Raw genomic sequence first — 26,887 nt, 5'->3', positions numbered from 1 at the left:
GACTTCCTTGAAAAACTCTATAAGATCGGTTAGACGGGACCTACCGTGCACAAAGCCATGCTGACTATTCCTAATCAGTCCCTGTCTATCCAAATACTTATATCTCCAGTCCCTTAAAATACCTTCTGGTAACGTTCCCACTACTGGTGTCAGGCTCACCGGCTTGTAATTTCCTGGCTTATTCTTAGAGCCTTTCTTAAAGAGCAGAACAATATTAGCTATCCTGCAATCTTCTGGTACCTCATCTGTCTTTAAGAGTGATTTAAATATCTCTGCTAGTGCCCCTGCCCCTCCTGCAATCTATCTCCACCGCATCCTGGGCCTTCCAGTTCCAACCTGGCTGGTCTTCAATGCCTGCTTTTGTGACTTTGGGATCGCTGGAATCTCTGTACAGCAACAATTCTCTTATACAGTAAACCATTAACTCCTTGTTTAGGTTTCAGGAGAAAACCTGTAGTTTATTGTTCTTCCCATACAGAGCAATATTGCTCTGGCTATGTGGGAGGCCAGCCATCTTCAAAAGTAGCTGTAGATCTATCTTTCAAGAGCCTCAGTTGTTGACATGCCTACCTCATATACCAGCACTGCCCAGAGGATTTGGGGGAGTGTGCCATGCAGGTTGATCCATGCCTAGTGGGAAGGTTTGCTAGTACTGCATGGTGGTGGGGTGGGGGGAGGGGGGGTTGGTGGTGAGTTTAAACTGGAGTTGCAGGAAGGATGGGAACCAGAGTGCCAGAACAGATAGTGAAGTGGTTGCGGAGACAGGTGTTGTAGGAATGGCAGGTGAGCTGAGGGCATGGATCAGCACATGGAATTACAATATTGTATCCATTTGTGAGACTTGGTTGCAGGAGGGGCAGAACAGGCAACACAATATTCCGAGGTTCCATAGTTTTAGATGCGACAGAGCGTCTCTAACAGTTCTGAATAATTAAAAGGTCTTTGACAATACTGAACCCATCTGAAAGGGGGACAGTGTGTTCCAGGAGCATTATGAAAAGGTACTCAAGAGCTGGTGTCTGAGGCCTAGTTACCACTGGCAGTCTGCACTGCTGCTCCAGGCAATTGTCAGTTCCACGGATTCTACTCAGCCAGCCCTTCTCATCTATAACAGGTCAGTGCAAATATGCAAACACCTCTGGTGATGAGTTCTGGCAGTGGGCCAGATAGAGGATGAACTGGCCCAATAAGCAATGCAATTAACTGGTTCAAACACAGATGCAAGTACAGCACCAACCATGACTGCCAATCAGAGAACTTTTCCAGTCAACTGAAAATGTTCAAAGTGCTTTGGCATCCAAACTTCAATTTTACAGTCTAATAATTTCCCAACAATAAATATTATGCTAATTAGTAATTATTTCCTGTTTATCCTGTCTCACATAGTAGAGTAGTTTGTATATTTATTCCTTTACAATAGAATACTTCCTAAATTAACTGCATTTTAGACAATTATTGTCAGAGCATATGTAATGTTTTCACCTGTGGCCTTTAAAATCCTGGAAAGACAACTATCTTGGACTGGGGATTTGTCCCCCTTTAGTGACATTTTTATCTATTTCTTTCTCAGCGTCAGATGAATCTCCTTGTATGGGGGAAGCAATATATTCTTAAATCTTTGCTTCTACATCCATTCATAAATTCTTCAGTCTCTATTGACCATGGTCATTATACCTCTTCTTGCTGTTCAGTAATATCCCTATTTCTCATGTGGATCGTAAAACATTATATGTGATATTCTTTTTAAAATATAGCATCCATGTTAGTAACTTAACAGTATAGTGGTTACTTGAATAAACCAACACCGCTGTTAGAGAACAAGAAATGTATTTGATCCTTTATTGAGCAACTAGCAAAGCAGTCTTGAAATGATAGAACTCATGAAAGTAAAACTAGCAATATTAAATGTACATAAGTAAAATTAAGCACACTTAAACAGTCAACAAAATGATTTCGCATTTGCCTGACTCCATATCTAACTGCCTAGACTGTCAAAGCATGAATACGCAACTAATCTCTTCACTTTTACCACACCCACCCATGTAACTAACTATCATAATAAACGTAATAAATGAGCAACACAGGGTATGATGCAGATAGAAAACAGATACATGGCTCCTACATCACAGACCCCTAATTATTGTACTGTAATAATTACAAATACATACTGTCAAATCATGGGAGACATGAGATCTTAACATTCACACAAGTGTCCTCTTTCTCCTTTCTTTTTCTTCGTGACAAGTCATGTAACCCTCATCTAGGTCAGGGGTTACTAGCACTTAGCCCAGTAAAGAGTGATCTTTACCACCACTCTCTGAAAAAACAATCATGAAGTTTCAAAAGCTGTAGCTTCTTAATCCTTGCCTCCTGTAGAAAACAGATTTTGGTTATAGGTTGATTCAAACAGCTGGTCTTGATCTTGATGCACAGCTGTCACACAAATCCTCATCTGTCTGGAAAAACTTGAAAGATTCTTCCCATGATCCATGAGTTTCAAGGCGCTGCATCATTGACTACAAGCACAATATCTCCTGGGAGGAAATTGCATCTTATACTTGAGAATATATAGCTAGAGTAAATATTCCTTGACCCACCATTTCCAAAACAAGTACTAGCTTCCATCTATGACGAGCTTTAACATTTTCCTTTTGGAACTCTCAGCAGTAAGGATGGTGAGGTCTTCAGAAGCAAAAAATGATTGGGTGTTAACACTTCCAAATCATTGGGGTCATATTTTAGGTCTTTATTCTTTGGAGCACTTGATAAGGTTGAAGGGGCACTTGATAGAGGTATTTAAAATTATGAGGGGGATAGATAGAGTTGACGTGGATAGGCTATTTCCATTGAGAGTAGGAGAAATTCAAAGAAGAGGTCATGAGTTGAGAATTAAGGGGCAAAAGTTTAGGGGTAACACGAGGGGGAACTTCTTTACTCAGAGAGTGGTAGCTGTGTGGAACGAGCTTCCAGTGGTAGTAGTAGAGGCAGGTTCGATTTTGTCATTTAAAAAAAAATTGGATAGGAAAGGAATGGGCTGAGTGCAGGTAGGTAGGACTAGGTGAGAGTAAGCATTCAGCACAGACTAGAGGGGCAAGGAGGGCTGTTTCCATGCTATACTTGTTATATGGTTATATGATTCTTTAATAATTGGAATACCATTGATAATAACCTCTACTTCACAAATAACTGTGTAAAGACACTCTTCATTAAGATTTTGCACCTCTGTGGTAGAATTGAGAGCCATTCTTACCAACCTGGTCAATCTCTAGTGGGGGTGGGTGTTTAAAAATCCACTTAATTTCCTTCTGAAGAAATACATCATTGTTCTGTGAATGATCCCACTTCTCAGTGGTTCTCTCAACTCACACTCAGTTTCAACAATGTTTGTTGTATTACTGCAGCATCAAAGTGCATTAATAAAGGAATCTGTGTCCAAAGAAGATGTGGCTCCAAAATGTATAGCTCAATCAGCAAGACAGGTAAATATAATACCATACCTGTTCACTGTACTCCTTTTCACGTGAAAGGGTCCAAAGTAGTTCACTCCTACATGTGTAAGTGGAGGTTCATCTGGAGTGACACTGTCCAAAGGTAGATCTGCCATGCACTGATATTCTAGTACAGCGTGCAACTGTTGACAAACAGCACACTTAGACAAGATTTTTCTTATAGCTGTACTAGCACCGGGAATACAATATCTTTGCCACAACCTGGCTAACGTGACATGTCCCATTTCTTAATGTACGTACTTCAGAATAATATCTATGTTATGAAGATCCTTTGCCAGTATAACAGGATGTTTAGGCTCTTCAGGCATGGCAACCCTGCTAAGTGATCCACCAACTCTCAAGACATCATCTTCAAATATTGGATTAAGCTTGAAAATATGATTGTTGCTTTTCACACTTCTTCCTCTTTGTAAATTGGAGAATTCACGTGGAACTCTCTTTCTTGGCAAAAAGCAACAATCTCCAATTCAGTTTTTCTGAGCTCTTCCACTGAGAGATAATTTTGGCCAATCTGACCTGTGTCACCCTCCCTCCTCCCTCCTCCAAGAAGGAATATCTTGATCCAAATCCTTCATGTCTTTCAACCTTTGCTCTTCTGGTATTGCAGATAGCATACTATGTCTATTGCTTATCCACTTCATGAGTCAAAAAATGCCTTTATACAAGGTCATGATAGAGAGACACCATTTTTTCCTCAAGACGTCACTGACACCAGGCAAGTCATCAACATCGAAGCAGTGCAAAACCCTATCCGCGTCTCATGGCCGAACAGTCCTTCATCATCTGTGGCACTCTTCCTGAGAGTGAAGTTGGCACAACTCAGTGATGAAGTTGCTCCAAAGAGATGTACCACCATTCTAAAGTGCACCATACCTTGGCTGAGGTCATCATCAGGCACCAAAGACCTGAGTAGGTCTGCATCTTCTATTGGCACCATGAAATATTGATTCAATATCCACCATAATCACCACTGGTTCCTTTATGAATCTGGTCATGGCTCCTATCAATGAACTGGTAAGATCAGGTTCATGTATTAACTTAGCTTTAAGTGACATTCCCTGAAAAGTCACTCCACAGGCAAACACAACACAATATTTCCCTCTCCTGGGATGATAAATACAGTGATAATATACCAGATTTTCCCATCACTATGTTTCAGCTCCTCTGCTGACACTCTTTTTGGATAATTTTTAGAAATGACAGCCCTCATGAAAGCTGTGTAGTCAGAGTGACATGACAAATCCTTCTTTAATCTCTTCGTTAGATTCAGAGCATGCTGCTCAGCAAACTTGCTGTTATTAGGCTAATCAACAGCAGTAAATAAAGGCAACTGGACTTGCTGTGTTGTCCAGAAGATGGTCTGCCACTCATTTGAGAGACTTCTTCAGTTCTGATCCACGGTGGATAGTTTTCCGGCTTATAAACTGAAGGTATAGCAATCTCATTATGAATCTTTTTCTCCAGCCGAGAGCACAAAACCAAAGTGTGCTCACCCTGGCAGAACAGACAAAATCTTTTCCATTTCATTAGTTCCAGTCTTAGTTTTAGCTTTACTTTTCACAGTAGCCACAATAGTGGTAATACTGCTTCCTTTAACATTAGAGTGAATTTGTGACTTAGTTTTGTTCACCCCTTTGCTTATTGCAGGTGGTTTAGTACCCTGTGTATTTCCATACATTAGGTGTGTAGAAATCCTCACTTGTTTTTCGATAAATTCAACAAAATTGATGAAAGTAGTATCACACCTATAACCAATCTCATAGATCACAGGCAAAATATCTCCATTTTGCATAAGGAAACATCTTTACAACAATCAATATATTAATAGGCATGTTCAGTTTGCGCATATGTTGACCATCTCCCATTGCATTGCAACACTCTGCAAGAAAAGGACCATAGAGACCTCTCATCTTCAGATTTGATAGGTCGCCAAGAAAGAGCATTTTCCATGTAAGCTGATGCAGTTTTATGCTCATTACCAATATGTTCCTGTCATAAACCTTTGACCTTTAGCTATCCTTCCTCTGGATTGGCTCACTAGCAACTTTTGACAAACTGTCTAGGGTGCTCTCCAGAGAGCTGTTCAAAGAATTAGAGACAGTGACCATAATTGTCATTCTTGCCTTCAACACTATTCTTGAGAGCCCACAAAAATGCATGATATTGCAATGGATTCCCGGCAAAGATGGCTGAGAATGAACAACCTGAACTATCGCTTGGGTAGCTTCTGGCTTCAGGCTCATAGACATTTGAAGAAAAAGTGTATCCACATTGATATCAAGTATGTTGGATTTTCTCTTTGCCACGTCACACCATAGATCTGTTCTACTGCAGCAGCTGTACTACCCGCAGCACTTGACACCTTAAGCACTTTCGGTTTAGCCATCTTGTCTACAATTTCTTCCTGCAGATTAAGTTGCTCCATCCTTCTTCACATCTGCTCCTTTCCTTTCCGAATTTGCTCTTCATTTTTTCTGAAGTTGTTCTTCCATCTGCTGCTCTTGTTCTTCCAACTGATGTTTATCTTGCAATATTTGTTGCCTTGTGAATAACTCAGCTAAATGAGCTTCTGTTCTAATGCATGCTGAGGAGGTATCAGACACGTGGGAAGGTTTGCTGGCAATAGAACCTGCTGCATGCACATTAGATGCACTGTCGTCTGGGTGTACATCATCCTGTAAATTATCAGCTTTATACATAGTAGTCAAAGTGTGCTGTGGAATTTTATAAATATTTGCTCTTGCTTCTGCAACATGATCTTCAACATCGCATGTTTGTTATAGCCGTTGTTCAGTCTCTGCTGTGACTGAATTACTAAGAGTCTCAATATTTGCGAAGTTTTCAGTTTGATTACCTTGCTCCAAGATAGGAATTAAAGACCTTATGTCTTTAATGTTATATAATGAATATTATGTTGCTTAGCAACAACTTCAGGAAGATTTCTCAAATCTTCCAAATGAGACTGCTCTTGTGAGACATTTCGTTTTTCTTTCATAAAACTTTTAATTGCCAAGATAATAATTGATGGTATTAAATCTTTAAACTTTTTCACAATGGTCTTAATTCCTTTTGAGCACTTTCAATTCTACTTGCTAAAGCTTTCTCAGTAAGTTTAGTTTCTCTTAGTTCCAAATTCAATGTCAGTATTTACAGCTTGACTCATGTTGTTTTCCATGCATACCAACCAGACTGAAGAAACAACATTTAATTCAAACGTCGACAATCAAAATATTTGAGCACTTCAACAAAACCAAGCGATGAACTCTTAAGCAAAGGCCATGCCATAGACCATACGGTCAGCTATGACCATTACAAGCTGTATTCCTACACCAAGTGCTCAGCATGAAGCATCACTTGCCACAACCTGCTCCTGGCTTGTCAAAGTTGCTTTTAATTTTGCTAACACATCCGGGTGCTGATATTCATTTGGTATAACTCTCAAATCTTTTTGTTGACAAAATATAGTGGCTACTCAAACAAGCCAATACCACTGTTAGAGACCAAGCACAGGCAGTTATCCTATCTGACGCACCTTCTGATCCAATCCAATAATAATGTTCAAAGTCAAAGAAGTGTATTCGATCCTTTATTAAGCAACTAGCAAAACTAACAATCTTGAAGTGATAGAAGTAATGAAACTAAAACTAGCGGAATTAAGTGGTCAACACCACTTCACACCCGGCTGCCTTTAGCGCCTAGACTGACAAAGCATGAATATGTAACCAAACTCTTCAATCTTACCATGCCCCACCCACATGACTAACTACCATAATAAACATAACAAACGTGCAGCACAGAATACAATGCAGATAGAAAACAGATACATGGTTCCTACAAGCAGTATTCATCTTATAATGATAGGATGAGTCATCTAGTATGATGTTATTGGGTTTGCTGACTACAAAATTCTAGACTTAAACAAAGACCTTAATCCTATTGGATATAAATGCCATGACTATCCTCACTAAAGGGAGATTATACTGTAACTACCCAATCTTCTAAGACTAGTTCACTTCCCCGTTTATTCGCCACAGCAAGTTTAGCTGTCAATATCCACAGTCTGAGTAGTAGAGAAGATACTTCAAGCTACCAAAGTAGTTTAAACACAGTTAATTTGTTTTTAGTGATGCATATTTAAATCCAAAGGATATTCTTAAAACACATTTAAAACTCACAGAGGAATTCTATCTTATAAGGTTTATTTTTATTATCAAAGTATATGACTTGAAATTTTTCTCCTCTGGGTAGCCATGAAACTGAGAAAGAAAAAGGCAGCATGATCGTCAACCCCCAAAATACCCCCTTCCCATGCAAAAAGTGAACAAAACAGAACAGGCACATCACCCCCCAAATCCCACCTCCCATACAAAAAAGCAAACAAAACATAGCAGGTACATTAACCCACACCAAATCATCCCCTTGCACAAAAAAACAAGAAAGATCGATTGAAAAACACAGAGTATAAATAACTATAAGACTGAAAAAAGTCTATGGTTCAAGTCCACATCCAAAATGCAGAAAACCTGGGAACACTCTCCTGGTCCAGTGGTAGGTCTTTCCCTCTCCATATCAGAGCCGTCAAAAGAGAGGCTGCCGGTGCTCACTCTCTGCACTCGCCTCGATGCTTCAATCTCCCTCATCACTTTAATTGGCGAACAGTGCAAGCTTTAATGGAGTTAAACAATGGTTTGCACCCTATCCTGCAGGCTTCTCTCCACAAGGTTCCTGCATGCTGCCTCAATCTCCCAGAATCCTCTCGCAGACTGCAGAATGCTGAAGGACCCAAACAATCACCAAACTTCCACATTCACCTCGATGTTTCAATCTCTCTCGTCGCTTTAATCAGCGAACAATGGAAGATTTAATTGGCGAATGGAGTTGAACATCAGCTTACAGCCTGCCCACCATTAGGTTCTCTCATGCTGCCTTTGCCTCTTGGAATCCTCTTGGAGACTGCAGGGCACTGGAACACCCAAAAGATCTCCAAATAGCAAATAACAGGCTCCAATAATTCCAGAATCATAAAAGAAGTGAAATATACGGTTTCATAATCTATCCAGGAGACGGCAACCAAAGGAGCATTGTATGCAAGCACTAACTTGACCAGATTATCAAGTACATTATAAAGCATTTCTAAATTACAAACCCTTTCTAAAACAGGAAGAATTTCCAAATCACAGATACAACTTCTATAAGCTAAAAAAAATACCAGCAACACAGATGGATGAATCGTCCGTTGCAAAAATTGAAGGCAGAATAATAGATTTTAGTTCACCTTGTGTTTCTTACATACTGTTTGATGTTCCTTACCCTATTCCTAATAAGCCTGAACTGCATTCTACACTTAGACAGTTTCTTTGCCACTTGGATGTCTTTACACATATATGATATTTCCTCAGATACCCTGTTTACACAAATGATCTAAAAGCTTCTTGGAGGCACAAATCCTAGTTACCCACAATTAATGCTGTGAAGTTAACTTCATTGAGGATATAAGCCTTCAAACACTAATAGATCAGTTATTGATTTGCTAAGTGATTGTCTCCAACTGGTCTGCAAGCTTCCTTGAACTAAGAAACTTAGCTAGTGTTGTCTATTTTGAAAAAAGCCAAATTAAATAATCCATTATCTTATACTGCACCTCTTGAGCAACTGTGACCTACATCCTGCTTTCTATAGATGATGTGTCTGTTTGCAAAGCTGTGTTTTCAAACTTCAAACTGATTACTGCTTGCATTTACATTTTTAGAACTGAAGACTGGCTCCTGTTTATGACCAGAAGGTAGACAACTGTTTGATCTTTACAAGTGGCAGCTGCTGTGTCTAGAAAGCCAAGCTTGGCAAAAACAAGAGGCTCCTCTGGCCCAGGAAGTGAATATCCAACACACTAGTCAATTTACATAAAATCTATTTTAACGCAGAGTTCCTAGATTGAATGGATTAGATAGTAATAAACGTTAAGATGCCATAGACTTCCCAGTAGTGATGAATATGTGTAAATTGATGAATTAATTCAGTTTGGGAAAACCATGGCTTATCTGATATGGTTTTGACCAGACATCTACATTTGAATATTTATAGCAAGAGTTTCAAGATAATAATAAGGAATATGAATCCCGATGGTATGTATTCTTATGTGAGCCATTTAGATAAGGGAAATAGATTGTATTTGCCTTACTATTACTTTGGCTGAATTATCTCAGCATACGTTAACAACTCAACCTGACTTTTCTGAGTCTTGATGAAGGATCTCAGCCTGAAAAGTTGACTGTCTACTTTTTTTCATAGATGCTCCCTGGCCTGCTAAGTTCCTCCAGCATTTTGTCTTGGATTTACAGCATCTGCAGATATTCTCCTATTTCTGGCTTTTCTGGTCTCGTTTATTTTAATGATAATGGAAGCATAATTTATGCTGAAGAAAAGAAAGCATGAGAAGATGTAAATAGTCGCCTCAAAATTCCAACTTGTGCTGATGGGAATTTCACAGCATTTAAACTATGATGGAGAGAATTGTCAAGTCATTTCATATAGTCTAATATAACAATAGAAAAGTGGCAAAACTCACATTTACTTGAAAAAAATGAATTAGCCAATATATTATCTGACAGACTGGCATATTCTGTAGTCGGCAAACCTTGGGGGCAACAAATGAAGCTCAGAACAAGAAAGATAAATGTACAATTGGGATTTACACAAAAAGTATGGAATGTGTAAGTCAGACTGCCCAGGGAGACATTGAAGTGAAATAGCATTTTCTTCTAATTCTAGAAAGAATTTGTCAAAATAATTAATTGAGGAAAATAGCAGAAAAGACAACAACATAATTTTTTTTTTAAACTCTGGGCTGATCTAAATTGATTGCATTGATCTTTTCTCCAGTTTGGTAAATGTTTTATAGAATCATACAACAAAACTCCGTTTTAGAGGAGCAAGTTCAAAGTGGTGTAGTGGCTGTACTGAGGTCATGATTCAGGTTACGCAGATTGGTTCAAAAATTTAATAGCTGTTCTTGAACCTGGTGTGACTTCAGGCTTCTGTAACTGCTTACTTGCCATTGACTCAATTATATTGGTGGGTTTACATGTTTGGATGTAGATGTGCATCAGTATAATAAATGAATCTTTTTAGTGTACTGTCAGGTTTTTCAAGCTTATAAAGATAATAGCAATTTCAGTTTTGAACATCTTGATTAAAAGACCTTTTTGTGTAGTTACCACTTCATTTCAATCAAGTTGTTTCTGCTGCTGGAATAGTATTGAAATATAGTCAATATTCTTTGTAGAATATAAAAGAAAAACATCTCATCATATCAGTAGTGTCAGTAAACACTGATTATTGTTGCTTTTTTCAATTAATCATTGTTGATTTTACAATGCCTCTAACTGGTCGCTGAATTCACACTGGCATTGATCCCGATTCACTTTACCAACATTTCTAACCTCTTAGCAGTTAATGTGCAGGGAGGTAAATTGCCAGAATATTCAGCAGGTTAGAATACAAAAGGTGTTCAGTCATGGCGACTTGTATTTGTGCACTGGAGAAAATGAAGCCAGTTTAAAGCACCATCCTTAACCAACAGAGATGGTGGAATCTCACATATTTGATATAGACAAATTGAATCTTAAACCAGTCTTAGAAATCACAAAATTGAATGTAAGCCATTAAAAGCACCCAAATCTGTTTTGCTTGTTCAGTTACTATTGCAGAAGCAATTATTTCTAGTTTTATAAATGAAAAATATTTTTAGAGGGTAGAAAGGAACAAGCCTTTTGTCAGCTGAAAAGATTTTACTGTCTTACTAAATTGGATATATCATCTGATTCAGTAACTGATTTAAAACAACAAGAAAAGAACATCAAGGTTCAATGTTACTGTTTTTTGAGTTAGACTTCTGATTTTAATACTTGAACATTTGCTATAATGCAGGGATAAATGTGAAGTGGAATGCACTCAGAAGAAGATCTGATATGAAACTGAGAACTTAGATAATGCAGTTCAGTTGAACATCTGAAACATGCTCAGTTGATCACCTTCAGTCTTGGTGTTTGCTGAAGGATCTCAACAAGTCAGGCATCATCTGCAGAGGCAGAGGGAAAGTTGATATATCAGGTTGTGATCCTGCATCAGGACTTATCCTAAAAAAATGATTTATCCCTCAACCTCAACACCTCAGCTACCTGACCCACTGAGTTTGTGTTTTGCTCCAGACTACAGCTTCTGCTGTCTTTTGAGTCTTTAACATGGTGATTCCTGTTTTTAAGTGTCAAAGTGGTAATTTTCCTTTGACATTTTAAATCCTTTATCAATTTTGCCTTTGCAAATATTTTGAATTTATTTAAATCTTACATCCATCCTACAATATGAGGGAGTAAATGACTCTCACAATGTACAGATGTGTGAATTTATAAATCTAATGGCTTGTAGAAAGAAGCTTTACCATAGCCTGTTGGTCCTGGCTTTAGTGCTGCAGTGCCATTAGTGTTCTGAGCATTTGACGGAAGCAGCTGAAACAGTTTATGGTTGGGGTGACTGGTGTCCCTGATGAGCTTGCGGGCCTTCTTTATGCATTTACTGCTGTAATTGTCCTCAGTAGAGGGAAGTTCACATCCACAGATGTGCTGGACTGTCTACACCACTCTCTGAAGTGCCCAGTGATCAGGATTGGTGCAGTTCTCGTACCAGCTGGTGATACAGCCAGTTAGTATGCTCTCAGTGATGCCCCTGTAGATGGTTTTGAGGATTTGGGGGCTCATGCTGAACTTCTTCAGTCACCTAATGTGGAAGAGATGCTTTTGAGCTTTTTTTTGCCACACAGCCGGAGTGTACAGTCCGGGTGAGATCTTTGGTGATGTGTGTACTGAGGAACTTGAAACTACCCACCCTTTCAACCATAGACCCATTAATGTGAACTCATTTCCTTCTGTCTTAGGCCACAGACTTATTAATCACCACTGATGATTTATTAACTGATGAGTTATTAACTTCAAACTTTCTGCATAATCACTCACAGTTGAACTGCTGTATAACTCACCTCCTTCTACCTTAGGCCACGAACTTATCAATCACCCCTGCTATGGTCATTTTCTGGAGGTCCAAGATCAGTATGCTCCACAACCGCTGGACTAAGTGTGTAAATGTAGGAGGGGACTATGTTGAAAAATTAATGAGCTAGGTTTTCTAAAATTGACTCCTTCTACCTTAGGCCATTAACTTATCAATCACCCCTCATATGATTGAAAAGTTAGTAGTTGGTAAACATAAACTTAAGTTCAAAGCAAAATTGTGTGTAATTGTTAGGTGTTGCTTTTATGAAATAAGAGAAAAATTATGTTCATGCTATCAGAAATTAACAGTGTAAATAGCAGTGGAGGATTATTTGCTTTGGCTAGATTTGCATTCCTCTGACCAGTCTTAAGAGGCACTGACCTGAATACTTGTATGTACTCCCAAGGATACAGTTGGGCTGAGCTAGGGATAAAATAGAGCTAAACCATCATTCTTTTGCACAGCTTTGTAGTAATTTTATGTACTACATTGTATTGCCACATAAAAAAACAAATTTCATGAAATGTGAGTGATGATCAACCTGATTCTGATATGAGTCTCTTTTGTGAGCTGAGAGTGGGAAGGAGACAGGGAGTGAGGAATCATGGTTGGGGAAAGGGGAGGGAGTGGGTAACGCCAGAGAAAGGTTTTGTAATGATCAGTAAATCAGTTCTTTGGAATCAAATGACCTTGCTTGGTGTCTCAGGGCTGGATGTGTATTCAACCACACCATCCCCACTCCCTGGTACTCTTTCTCCGCCACCTGTCCCACACCTCTCCTGTGGGGGTCCATCCTCAACATCCTTTGCTCCCACTAGATTTATAAACTTGCTCTCCATTCTGCATTGACAAATACAGTACTGTACAATAGTCTTAGGCACCTTAGTGTGTTCATTTTCTCTCTCTCTCTCTCTCGCTCTGTACTGTACATAGATTACAAGCATTGTTTTTTGTATAATTGTACTAATAATTGGTTATGCTGCTAACTATACAGCGAAATTATGAAACTAAATTTATTTTGCTTTAAGTTTTTATGTAGGCATCAAAATTACATATAGCATCAGGCAAATAAAGAATATTTCTCCTGATAAATGTAAGTCTGAGAAACTAACAACATCATGTTAGTTATTGGTGTAAGTTATTTATTTTCAGATAACAATATGACATAATACATCCAAAGCTTTTGCATGACAAATTATCTGCATCTATTTAGTACGTGAAGAGGTGAAAAATATATTAATAAGGTTTCCTGTGCTCCAGGGACTTTTTCATTATCGTACAGTCATAAATTTCCATTGTCATTCTACTAAAGCAAATAAGCTTACTAAGCATCATTAGCCTTGTAATAGCATTCCATTTTTTTTTTGCTGTGTCTGTATAGCTGTCATTGCTTCCACAGTGCCCACTAAACTGGTATCACTTATGTAAATAGGTGAATCAAAAGATTTCATGGCATTCTTGTAAAATGTGTCTTGTAATTGTCCAATTATTATGCTTATGATATCAAAGGGAAGAATCAGAGAGCAGACACTAGTGAATTGACAGAGTTGATGCCGAGGTAAATCTGGTTAACTCTGTGGCGTGAAACAAGTAATAAAGTAACACACAAAATGCTGGAGGAACTGACCAGGTCAGGCAGCATCTGTGGAGGAACTGAACCATCAATGTTTTCGGTCAAGACCCTTCATCTGAACTGAAAGATAGAAGTGAGATGGTCAGTATAAAAACTGGTGGAGCAAGAAATAGTTGGATTCAGTTGAGGAGGGGTGTGTATAGTGACAGAAACTGGGCGGTGATAGTTGGAGATGACAAGGGGCTGAAGATGATAGAATTAGACTGAAGAGGAAGGTGGACCATAGAATCAAGAAAGAGATATGTGGAGGGCAAATGGAAGCAAAGGACCAAAGTCAAAAGGGATTATAACAATAAAGCAATCATGATTAATGTAGTGCAACAAAATAGATCACATCTTTTTCATGATCGTTATATACCAAAAAGCACACCAGCAGAAGATGCTTATTCAATGTGGTTCATTTTTTACACTCCATGTATTCAGATATTAGTGACACTCAGCTGACTCCATTGAGCAAATGTTTTCAAACCTTCTTTACAAAGTATAATGATTCCAACAATCTCAAGGAGTGCTTGTACACACGGACACACAGAATTTAGGAGGATGTAGGTTAGCACTAAGAATCTTGAATGTCGTTGCCAAAAGCATACAGAAGCCTAGTGCAAGTGACGAAAGGAGTACATCACTCTCTGTGTCTTGTCACATTGCAATTCTTCTGCTCGCCTGTGACAACATTTATGGATTGATCTATAATTCCAACATTGGCCTTATCTGCCATCCAGGTTTTGTTATCACTAACAATACACTCAGTGGCCACTTAATTAGGTACAGGAGTGGAACTGGGTGTGGTCTCCTGCTGCTGTAGCCTATCCACTTCAAGGTTCAATCTGTTGTGCTTTCAAAGACACTCTACGGCACACCACAATTGTAACATGTGGTTATTTGAGTCATTACTGCCTTCCTGTCAGCTTGAACCAGTCTGGCTATTCTCTTCTGACCTCTGTCATTAACAAGGCATTTTCACCCACAGAACTGCCACTCACTGTTTTTCATACCATTCTCTATAAACCTTAGAGACTGTTATGTGTGAAAATCCCAGGAGATCAGCAGTTTCTGAGATACTCAAACCACTCCATCTGGCACCAACAATCATTCCACAATGAAAGTCACTTAGATCACATTTCTTCCCCATTTTGATGTTTGTTCTCAACAGCAACTGAACCTCTTGAACCTGTCTGCATGCTGTTCAAGATTCAAGATTGTTTAATATTATTTCTAGTACACGAGTGTAAAGGAGAATGAAATAAATGTTATGCCAGATCCAATGCAGGACAGAAAAGACACAATAAGATAATGAATATAATAATAAAAAAACAATAGATGTAAGTACTTAAAAGTTCATATACATAAATCGATTGTCCATAAAGTAAGCTAGGCCCAGGGGTGTCTGTACATAAGGTGGCATTGAGTTACTGGCACATGAATGACTGATTAGATATTTGCATTACAGAGTAGGTGTACCTCTATACTACAAAAATAAATAGGGCAAAGGAGGAATAATGAGGTAGTGTTCATGGATTCATGAAGGTAATGCTTAGAAATGAAGTGGAAGCAAATTACCCTTGTCCCCAAGGGTTTGCTCGAGATAATTATTTAAACTGTTATTTCATTTATGCTGGATTTTGTTATGGCTATGCTGTGCAAAGGCCAACATTCTAAAGAAGCATCTGTCATCTATCCACATTTGATAGCAAATTAACTCTGACAATGCAGAAACATTTCCTTTTGACTGTTCTGAAAAAAAAAATTAGCAATTCAGTCATCTAAAAGGGAAGACTAAGGCATAATAATTTGGCTCATGGTTCCTTTGTTTTATAATCTTGACATCTGCCTGCTATCAGCTGTTAACTCTTTTTGTATAAAAGCACTATTTTGAATCTGAACTACTGTATGCAGAGCAAATTTTTAATCAGGAACAGGGAGAGTATTATGTATAATTCTATATTGTATGAAGGATGTGGAGGTTTTGGAGAGAGTGCAGAAGAGGTTCACTAGAATACTTTCTGGTTTGGAGTGCATAAGCTGTAAGGAGAGTCTGGACAAATGTGGACTGTTTTCTTTGGAGTGTCACAGGCTAAGGGGATGACTTGATAGGACTAAATAAAATTATGAGAGGCATACGTAGGGTAGGTAGTCACTGTCTTTTACTCACAAAGGAAATATTAGAGGGCATAGGTATAAGATGAAAGTGGGAAGGTTTAAAGGAGGTGTGTGAGGAAAGTTTTTTTTTGCATGGCTGATGCCTGAGCTCAGTGCTGGGGAAATGGCAGAAGCAGATATGATAGCAACACTTGACAAGTATTTAGACAGATGTGAACTTAGAGAATAGTGGGATATAGACCATGACCTTGGAGTACAAGTACATGGTTCACTGAAAGTGGAGTAACAGGTAGACAGGGTAATGAAGAAGATTTTTGGCACATTGTCCATCAGGGCATTTAGTATAAAAGTTGAGAGGTCATGATAGAGTACAAGGATGCTGCCAGGACTTAAGGGTTATCTGAGTTGGACAGGCTAGGACTTTATTCCTTCTAACTTAGGAATGTAAGAGGTGATCTTACAGAGGTGCATAAAAACATGAGGGACATAGATAGAGTGAATACACTAAGTCTTTTTCCCAGGGTTGGGGATTAGGAACAGTAGGGCACAATTTTAAGGTGAGAGGGGAAAGATTTAAGAAGAACTCAAGGGACAACTTTTTACACAAAGGGTGGTGCCTGTGTGAAATTAACTACCAGAGAAAGTGGTTGAGGAAGGGGCTATATTACCAGCTTTTAAGAGACAGTTGGACCAGTTATGTGGATTGGAAAGCTTTAGAATAACATGGGCGAAATGCTAGCAAATGGCACTAGCTTGGATGGGGCAAATTGATTAACATGGACCAATTGGGCCAAAGTTCAAAGTAAATTTATTATCGAAGTACATATATGTCAACATATACAACCCTGAGATTCATTTACTTGCCAGCATTCACAGTAAATACAAAGAAATACGATAGAATCAATGAAAGACTGCACATAATAAGACGGACAAACAGCTAATGTCCAAAAGATAACGAACTGCAAATACCAAAAGAAAAAACAAAATCAATATCAAGAACATGAGATGGAGAGTCTTTGAAAGTGAGTCCATAGGTTGTGGAAACAGTTTAGTGTTGGTATGAGTGAAGTTGAGTGACATTTACCTTGCCAAAAAGTTTCTAACTGGCACCAGACATGCACACTTGTGTAGTCGTTAGACGCTACACCATGCTTAGAGCGAATATTTTTAAGTAGCATCCATTGCATGTGTTTGTGTTCAAAAAGCAGTGATTTTTTGTGTTCAAAAAGCAGTTGAAGAACAAGCAGTGAGACAATTCAGAATTGTTTTGCTCACTGCAGTTTCAAGCATTCTGGCTTGTCATACCAGAAATGATCTGGAATGAAAATAAAACAATTTCACTACTTCAACCAGTTAGGAAGCACGAAGAGTTTGATGGTATCAACAATCATCTTGAATGCTACAATCAAAATGAAGATTTGATGGATGCATTCATCGATAGCATTGTATGAAGGTAGTCCGTTATCTACTGTACACTCGGTGGTGTGCTGATTTTGTTCATTTACAGTCACTCCACAGATCATGGTACTGAATAACTACCACTGTTGATAACTATTAGAAACTAATACTCAGTTTTATTGTACTGTAGTTATATTGATAGTGTTCTAATTTGTTCTGTATTTCATTTTAATGCATAATTTGTTACTCAGTTAACAGTAGTTTATCATTCTTATTCCTTTTTAACTATTTCCATGAAACTTCAGCTAATTGGGCCAAACTGTATTGGTCCCAATATGCCCTAATTAATCCAAATTCACTGTAGTACTTGTTTGTTGGCTTATCACAAGGTATAGTTTTAATGTAGATGTATATAATTATTTGCTTGAAGACTTAACAATAGAACTAATATGCTACAATAAATAGAAAAATCTGTATTTTAGTGAGATACTTAGCAAATTGTATTGCTAACTCAAATCTAAATATAGTCACCTATAATTTTTTTCTGATGAAGTTATCATATAAATTGCAGTATTTTGTTGATGAGTATCAGAGGCAACCACTTCTTCCTGTGAAATTCCTCTGCTGTCAAGTATCTATTTAATATAACTCATTTCAGTGATTATGCATCAGTTTTCCCATTTAATCAATGATGATATTGAGGCTTAATCAGCTAATGCACAATTTTAATTTTGTTCTCATCGGGTGAAGGTTATCATTACTGTGCAACACTTTTGAATCAATTTTGAAGTTTTGTCGTTTGAACTAAGCACTGTAAAGAATAATATTTTTGTTTTCTTTTTCTTTGCCATTTTTATGACTTAGCACCAAACAATTAATCTCATCCTTAACTAAAGGCATGTTATGCATTTTCACACTTGTAAGATCATGCTTAAAATCCTAATACAATTATTAGTTTTGGGCTGTAGAAGAATCATGATCAGTTACAAGTCACATAGTACTATAGTACACAGTGTGTTTTCAGGAAAGGCATACATATGTATCTGGTATCAGATAAAGGGATAAAATAGTGTCAAAGAATCTGAATTGGATTGAGATTGCCAAAAGTGTTGATACTTTGTTAACAACAAGAAGCAAGTTTCATCAAATAATCTGGGTTTAATTCCAACCCTGATCCCACAGGTGAATGTGAAGTACATTGACTCAGTTGTATCACTGTTAGGGCTCTTTTAGTGTGTGTACTTTTTCTATGCAATAAAGAATCCTTCTACATCTGAGTATGACAATATTCCTGAGTCTCCATCCAGGACTTGCATGACTGACAGTAATGAAAACCAAGCTACTGACACAATGAGGGAAAATCTGAACAGTGCCAGAGATGGAGGACCTTCATTGCTGTCTTAAACTAGAACAGCGTAACAGACAGTAAGTAAGTAAAGTTTACTGAGATGGCATGCAGTGTAGACAGAGTATGTGGATTGTGAGCTGGATTTTGTGATCTGCTGAGGTATGTCCACATCTCTGTAGCTACTTGCAGTCAGGTCCAGAGCAGTTGCCAAACCAGACCACGATTCATCAGAAAAGGATGATTTCTATGGTACATCCATTAAAAATAATGAGGATCAATGGGGACATGCCAAATTATTTTAGCCTCCTGAGGAAATGGAGAAGCTGATGTGTAGTTTGACCAAGTCAGGTTATTGGTGATGTTCATTCCCAGGAGTTCGTAGCTCTCAACCTTCTCGACTTCGGCATTGTTGATGTAAACAGGAACCTTTGTTCTGCCCTCCCCAAAGTCAAAGTCTAGCTCTTTTGTTTTGCTACTTGAGGAATGCATTGGAATAGCATTGACACAGTGGAAACTGGTCATAAGTTAGTGGGTATTGTGCAGTTTTGTATTTAAAATATACCACCCAGCCCTCTTCTTCTGAGGCTGACTTTAGGACATCGACCAGTAAATAAAAAATGAATGGAAATTGAAATACATTTCAGGCAATGAAACTACTTGTCAAAGTTTTGTGGCTATACTGTAAGAATACAGATTCAACTGTACAACTCCACGTGTAGCATGCAAACCTCATTAGTTATTTGAAATAGAAGGATTAAATGGTAATTTACATTTTAATTTTAATTTTCAAATAGATGTTTTTAAGGAAAGACATTCCTTAAGCAACATTTTGTAGATAAATTTAATACAACTTGCCTAGCACGAAACTGGAGGATTAATGGGTTTCATGTTTTACATTATGCCCTAGTTTACTTTCTATAGAAGTCACAGTCCTGAAGCAAATATTCGTGTAAGTAAAGGTAATATAAGGGCTTTACCTATTAATCTTAGATGAGAAGAAACGGCCATGACTCAAAAATCAATTTACGAATGAGGAATTACTCATATATATGATGGAGAAAATCTTTTAAAATTACATTTTTAAACTGTGGTTGCAAGTGTTGAAGCAACAGCATTATACTGTGTTTTTAAATAGTCAGTATTTATAGAAGTTAAGCTGCCATGGTTGAATAGTAGGCAGTAATTGTCATGTGGGATACAATGAAACATTTAGTGGGGCATTGTTGCTTTGCTAAAATGTCTGAAAGATATATGATTAAGGCTGCAAACAGAGTAGCGTATAATGGTGCTACACCATTGTCATTAACTTGTTTTTTTATCACTAATCCTTTCTGCAGTTCAAAGTAAACTTAATTCTCTGGTTTGTTCATTCTCTTTTACTACATTCTGGTCTACAAAGTTGACTTGGCATCTTCAGCCTTTTGAAATACTGATGGCAAAATGGCCCAGTGACAACTTTGGGCTGAATTTTCCCTCTAAGTCTGTGGCAGTGATTAGACTCACTGCCAGCGCTACTAAGAAAGAATTTTAGAAAAGGTAAATAACAAAAAAATACAGAAGTTGAAAATCTGAAGTACAAGCATAAAATGCAGACCAGCAGCGTATTTGGAAGGGAAAACATTGACGTTTCATGTCTAAGACCCTTCGTGACAATCTTCAAAAGAGGAAGGTTGAATTAATGCCCTACCAGTTCATTGAACCCCATGTTGCTGCTGTAAGTGATAGTACAACTGTGACACCTCACATTTACTCATACAAATATCTCCAGAGCTAGGAATATCGGATTTGCTACAGAATTTATTGGGAACATGAAAACAATGCAATATTTTCAGAGCAGGCTGCTGAAGAGATTGAGCTTAATGAAAACAAGATGTCTGGTTGCCACATACATTCAGTAATCTTTGTGTATGCATTTTATCCTTTTTTTTCATGATGTTTATAATGTCAATATATCACCACAAAAAGGGACTATTATAGATTTAGTCAATTGTCTTAAATTGTATGTAATCATATGATTGTTATTTTTCTCATAACTCTTCAGTGACAGCCTTAAGGACAGAAAGTACAATATAAGGGTAAAATCAAACTGGCAGTGGTATTCATACTAAAAAGATTTTTAATATATGCATGTGGCCTACATTCAAATTGATGCTCATTCTATTAGTGGGATGTCATTTGTTTCATATACCTGCTGATTATTTTGCTTTTGAAAAATTGTGCATTAAAGTAACCATTTTCAAAATATGCTTCATCAATATTTACATTAATAGAGAATATTTATTCACTTAGCAATGTGTTTCTTTCTGAAATATTGTCTTTTTCCTACAACCAAAAAAAGGAGAAAAAGAACTGTGCTATAGTATCCGCTGTTATTTTCAGGCAGGAACTAGTCGTAACTGATTCATAAAACAATAGTGGCAGGATGCAGGGTGTTCCAGAACAGTGGCTTAGTTCATTCTCTACATCACATTTTGTATACTAATTAGAGCTTTAGAAGCTTTCTTGGCTCAATAAGATGGCTAGTCTCAGGATTCAAATTTGTTTATGCTTCAAGCCTGTGTTAAATTCATAATCTGAATTGCATATTTTTCTATTTCTAAGTGAGTATTGTATGATTATGCTTGATAATATCTGCTGCCAGAAACAAGTAGCTTTATGTGTGGAATTAAATTTGTTTTTTTTTTGTTTAGATGCCTTATGCATATTAAATTCTGGTCTGAGTAACTAGGATCAATAACTCTGTTCATCCAGTTCTAACCATTGCCTGATGCCTGTATCTGAAAACAGTAAGAATACTGCCAATTTAAAAATAGAACACCAGTGCACTCATGATTTTAAGAAGGATGAAAGAGATGTACTATACTGTTATATCTAGGTTCTGGGAAGCACTTAGCTTTGTGGGGTGAAGTATTTAATCTGTTGTAACCCAGTAAGTGTCTCAATAATGATGACAAGCACTTATTAGGAACTGGCCGACCTATCACTAAAAGCAAATAACTAATAATCTAAATGGATTAGTCAACTCATTTATCCCTAACTGATACAGTCTATAGCTTTGTGAAATACTTTTCACCATATTCATAGAATTGATGCCTTGAAACCTTTTGCCATTAATCTTGCTGCTTCAGGCCTTGCATATCTTTACAGCAGCTTTCTTATAATGAAATTTTCTGAAAAGCTTTTACAGGCAGTCAGGAAATCAAAGCAGGGAGAGGAAGGACTGAGAAAAGTTCTATAAGAATTGGCCTTAGGAGCAATATTTTGAGGCACTCCTCAAAGATGAAGAGATAATTATTAGGAAAATAATTCTAAGTTGCAGGCATTTGCATGGTTGAAGGCAAGAAATAGCTCAGCTGTAGATCTGAGTTTGATGATCAGAAGATGAATTCTGACGAAGCAGGTTGCTTCATAATAGAGATAGTGGGAGCGGTTAAGGAACTAATGGCAATGGAATTCAAGTTATCATAATTCAGGGTCTATTGCCCTTAGTAAGATTCAGCAGGCAAGAGGGGACCAGCTCATAGACCAAATCAGTGCAGGCACCTCCTTCTGATAGTCAAAAACCAATAAGACACCCTATCTTCCTGAAATGAGCTTTGTCAACAAGAATGATCTCAGTGACTTCATGAAATTTTGGCTTACTCTAACATGGAATCAGCACCCTAAGATCATAAATGAATACAATCTAATCCTAAAGGCTACCAAAGGGGCCCTGGGGCTTTGTACTCTGACCTACAAAACATTTCTGACCCATATCCCAAAGGCAGAAAAACCAGTTTCACTAGTTGGAAAGAGATGCAATTTTCTGGTAAGGTGTGATTAGCAAGGATGGAGTAGGGAAAGCCAGTTGCAATAGGGTGCTCCTGCTGATGAAGTACTAGATTCACAGTCCGACACAGCCTCATCATAACCAACAATCAGTCCTCCAGAATGCATAAAACCTCATGGCAGTGATCCTCATCCAGGCACTGGAGCCTATTAGACACACTGCTAATTAAATAGCATGTCTAGTTTAAGTTTCTGTCTTTTTTCTTTTGTAGCTCTACATGAAATTACATCTTAGTCATTTTTTCATTGTATAACCATATAACCGTAAAACAATTACAGCACGGAAACAGGCCATCTCGGCCCTTCTAGTCCATGCCAAATGCTTACTCTCACCTAGTCCCACTGACCTGCACTCAGCATTCCTTTCCTGTCCATATACCTATACAATTTTTTTTAAATGACAATATCGAACCTGCCTCTACCACTTCTACTGGAAGCTCATTCCCCACAGCTACCACTCTCTGAGTAAAGAAGTTCCCCCTCGTGTTACCCCTAAACTTTTGCCCCATAACTCGCAACTCATGTCCTCTTGTTTGAATCTCCCCTACTCTCAATGGAAAAAGCCTATCCATGTCAACTCTGTCTATCCCCCTCATAATTTTAAATACCTCTATCAAGTCCCCTCTCAACCTTCTACACTCCAAAGAATAAAGACCTAACTTGTTCAACCTTTCTCTGTAACTTAGGTGCTGAAACCCAGGTAACATTCTAGTAAATCTTCCCTGTACTCACTCTATTTTGTTGACATCTTTCCTATAATTCGGTGACCAGAACTGTACACAGTACTGCAAATTTGGCCTCACCAGTGCCTTGTATAATTTTAACATTACAACCCAACTCCTATACTCAATGTTCTGATTTATAAAGGCCAGCATACCAAAAGCTTTCTTCACCATCCTATCCACATGAGAGTCCACCTTCAGGGAACTGTGCACCATTATTCCTAGCTCACTCTGTTCTACTGCATTCCTCAATGCCCTACCATTTACCATGTATGTCCTATTTTGATTAGTCCTACCAATATGTAGTACTTCACACTTATCAGCATTAAACTCCATCTGCCATCTTTCAGCCCACTCTTCTAACTGGCCTAAATCTCTTTGCAAGCTTTGAAAACCTGCTTCATTATCCACAACACCACCTAGTATCATCTGCATACTTACTAACCCAATTTACCACCCCATCATCCAGATCATTAATGTATATGACAAACAACATTGGACCCAGTACAGATCCCTGAGGCACACCACTAGTCACCGGCCTCCAACCTGACTGTTATCCACCAATACTCTCTGGCATCTCCCTTCCAGCCACTGTTGAATCCATTTTACTACTTCAATATTAATACCTAACGATTGAACCTTCCTAACTAACCTTCCATGTGGAACCTTGTCAAAGGCCTTGTGTGAAATAAATTGTGTTGGTTGACCTTTCTTCATAGTTTAATCCCTTAAAACCAGAAAAATTGCAGTGACTATTGCCTGAATCTTTTGAGTACATCAATATTCTTTTTGAGATTGTGTGATTTTATTAGATTTTGCACGCAGGATGCATACAAATGAGAAATGCAAATAAGGCATAATGTCTTTAGGTTAGGGTCTATTTAACAGAGTACTGGGGTGATGTTCCATCTGAACTGAATTAGCATTGTTATGTTCTCATAGAGAATTGTCAGGCAAGATCTTTCATATCTAAAGTCATGTTGCTTTTGAACTAGTACTTAAGTTGATAGGATTAATTCTGTCTTTTGAATGGTATTCTAGTTTTCTATTAATGTTCTTGTACCTTTTGGACAAGGCTGTCATGTTAGCTTCTTGATTCATTTGCATTTTCTCCATTGCCCACTACACTACGTATATATATTGTTTCTGGCAATTTTTCTGGTCTGATGTTGCTTTGTTTTTTTTTTAAATCTTTCAATTTGAGATGCATGTCCATTTCATTTATTTTAAAGCTTTGAATTGTCATAATGCATTTTTTGTTATGTGATAATGTGTCTATTCTCTTGGTGCCACCTGCAACTTTGAGTCAGACATTTGTGGATTCAAGTCTCACTGAAGCACATGGTCCAGGCTGATAGCTCAAAGCAGTGCTGAACAAGTGCTGCATTGTCAAAGATTCATCTTTTGGATAAGATGTTAAACTGAGAACTCCTCTGTCCACTGAGATGGAGATAAAACATTCTATGTCATTACAGAGAAGGCACATTAAGATATGGATCAAATGCAGGTGAGCGGGATTAGTTTAGATGCGCATTTGGGTTAGCATTTACATGCTGGGCTGAAGAGCCCATTTCGGTGCAGTACAACTCTATAACTTTATGATTATCATAAAAAAAGCAGCAAGAAAATGCACCCTGGTGTCCTGGTTATTATTTAACCATCACTAATAGCATATAAGCTGATTATCTGGTCATTTTTACCAAATTGATCATAGGAATTTGCACAAAATCTGGCTGCCACATTTCCTATAGTACAACATTGACTGTAGTGCAAAACTATTTCATTGCTTGTAAAACAGAAAGATATCATACTCTACTACATAATTGAAGCTTTTTTCTGTATTACTCAAATGAAATAATCATTCATATAATTTATCTTCTTGTTTGAATCCTAGTTTGAAGCCCATTTGCATATGGTAATTTTTGCACCTCAACTCCGACAAACTTCTTGATGATATTGTTTTAAACAAACTACAATCTTAATTAAGTTTACTGTGGTTTGTGCAGTTGTTTTAGAACAACTTGGGCTTCTTTCCATCTTGTTTTCATTAATCTTACAGTCAAGTCTGCAAGCCTGTCTGCATTTCTCTCAGCATGCTTATAGAGACCTCTCAACTCCAGCTGTTTGTATATATTATTACATAGCCCAGTTATTTTATTGGCATTTTAAATATTGACAATAATCTTGAACTTCTCTCTCATCTTTTTGAGTTTTGACATTTTAAGTTAATAAGCTTTATTTAGTATTTTAAATTTCATAGAATGCAGTATACATTAAGCATAATTACTCTATAATGACTAATATTTTCTGCATATTTGGTTTATTTTTTAATTGCAAATCAATATAAACAGGCTGTTTTTGTTATTGTTTCGCTCAGCTAGTTATTCCAATAGCAAACATGCATTAGACTTACCATCAGTATTAACCACTGGACTTCTACCTAATTACATGAGATTAATTTTGAATTTTCTCACAAAAGAAAGCTTTTTATTTCCAGACATATGGTTTTATACCCTTATTAAACAATGTCACTTCTTTTATATTCAGGCATGGTGAATTCTAATTTATTTTTAATATTACTTTGAATTTTCCATATCATAAGATTCTTTTCAAATGTGGCTTCTTTACTAGTTGTTATCTTAAAGTTGTCATTTAGGTATATGGATAATCATCTTTTTGATTTTTTTCTAATTCTAGGTAATAAGTTAATCATCATGATGAAAGTTTACCTAAATTTGCATTATTAAAAAGAGAGTTCTATAATAACACAGAAGTTTTAAGATCTGAAACCAGATTTCTTTTATATCTAGACCAAATGTATTATCGTCATTATTTTCTTCTGTCACTTTGGAGTTACAACATTTAGACAGTCAAAGGCATTGTAAAAAATGAACTGTATTTTGTATCTGTATTTTATATATTATTTATTGTTAACTTGTTTCTAGCATTTAGATTCACAAATTTTGCTCAATTTAAAAAATTGCATCTGTTTGTCTGTGGACTGTAACTGTAGTTAACTTTTGCCTTGCTTTTTACTCTCTTAGGCACTACAAGACCACCTAAAGAGGGAGAGGTCCCTGGTGTTGACTACAATTTTGTGACTGTGGAAGAATTTATGGAACTTGAGAAAAGTGGTTCTCTATTAGAAAGTGGAACATATGAAGGTAATTACAACTGTTTTGATCAATCCTATCAGATGTATTTTGTGCAATACTGTGTAGAAGTCATCTATGCCTCTAACAATACTTCCTATAAATGTCAGATTGTAGCAACTGCAGATACATTGCTGGCTGGTTTGTGATTA

General features: G+C 37.5%; 1 protein-coding gene across 14 annotated transcripts in view; it reads left to right on the top strand.

Moving 5' to 3' along the window:
• Positions 1 to 26,887, top strand: part of magi2a (membrane associated guanylate kinase, WW and PDZ domain containing 2a) — a 552,919-nt gene that overhangs the window by 259,122 nt on the left and 266,910 nt on the right. For all 14 annotated transcript variants that reach the window (XM_059987234.1, XM_059987231.1, XM_059987235.1 and 11 more), the window contains exon 3: positions 26,628 to 26,747. In XM_059987234.1, the coding sequence (XP_059843217.1) occupies positions 26,628 to 26,747 (120 nt within the window). The remainder of the gene's footprint in view (positions 1 to 26,627; positions 26,748 to 26,887) is intronic.

Source organism: Hypanus sabinus, chromosome 13 (genome assembly GCF_030144855.1).
Source record: "Hypanus sabinus isolate sHypSab1 chromosome 13, sHypSab1.hap1, whole genome shotgun sequence".
Taxonomy (NCBI): Eukaryota; Metazoa; Chordata; class Chondrichthyes; order Myliobatiformes; family Dasyatidae; genus Hypanus; species Hypanus sabinus.
The sequence above is the reverse complement of the archived record's forward strand: the minus strand, read 5'-3'. Positions and strand labels throughout refer to the sequence as shown.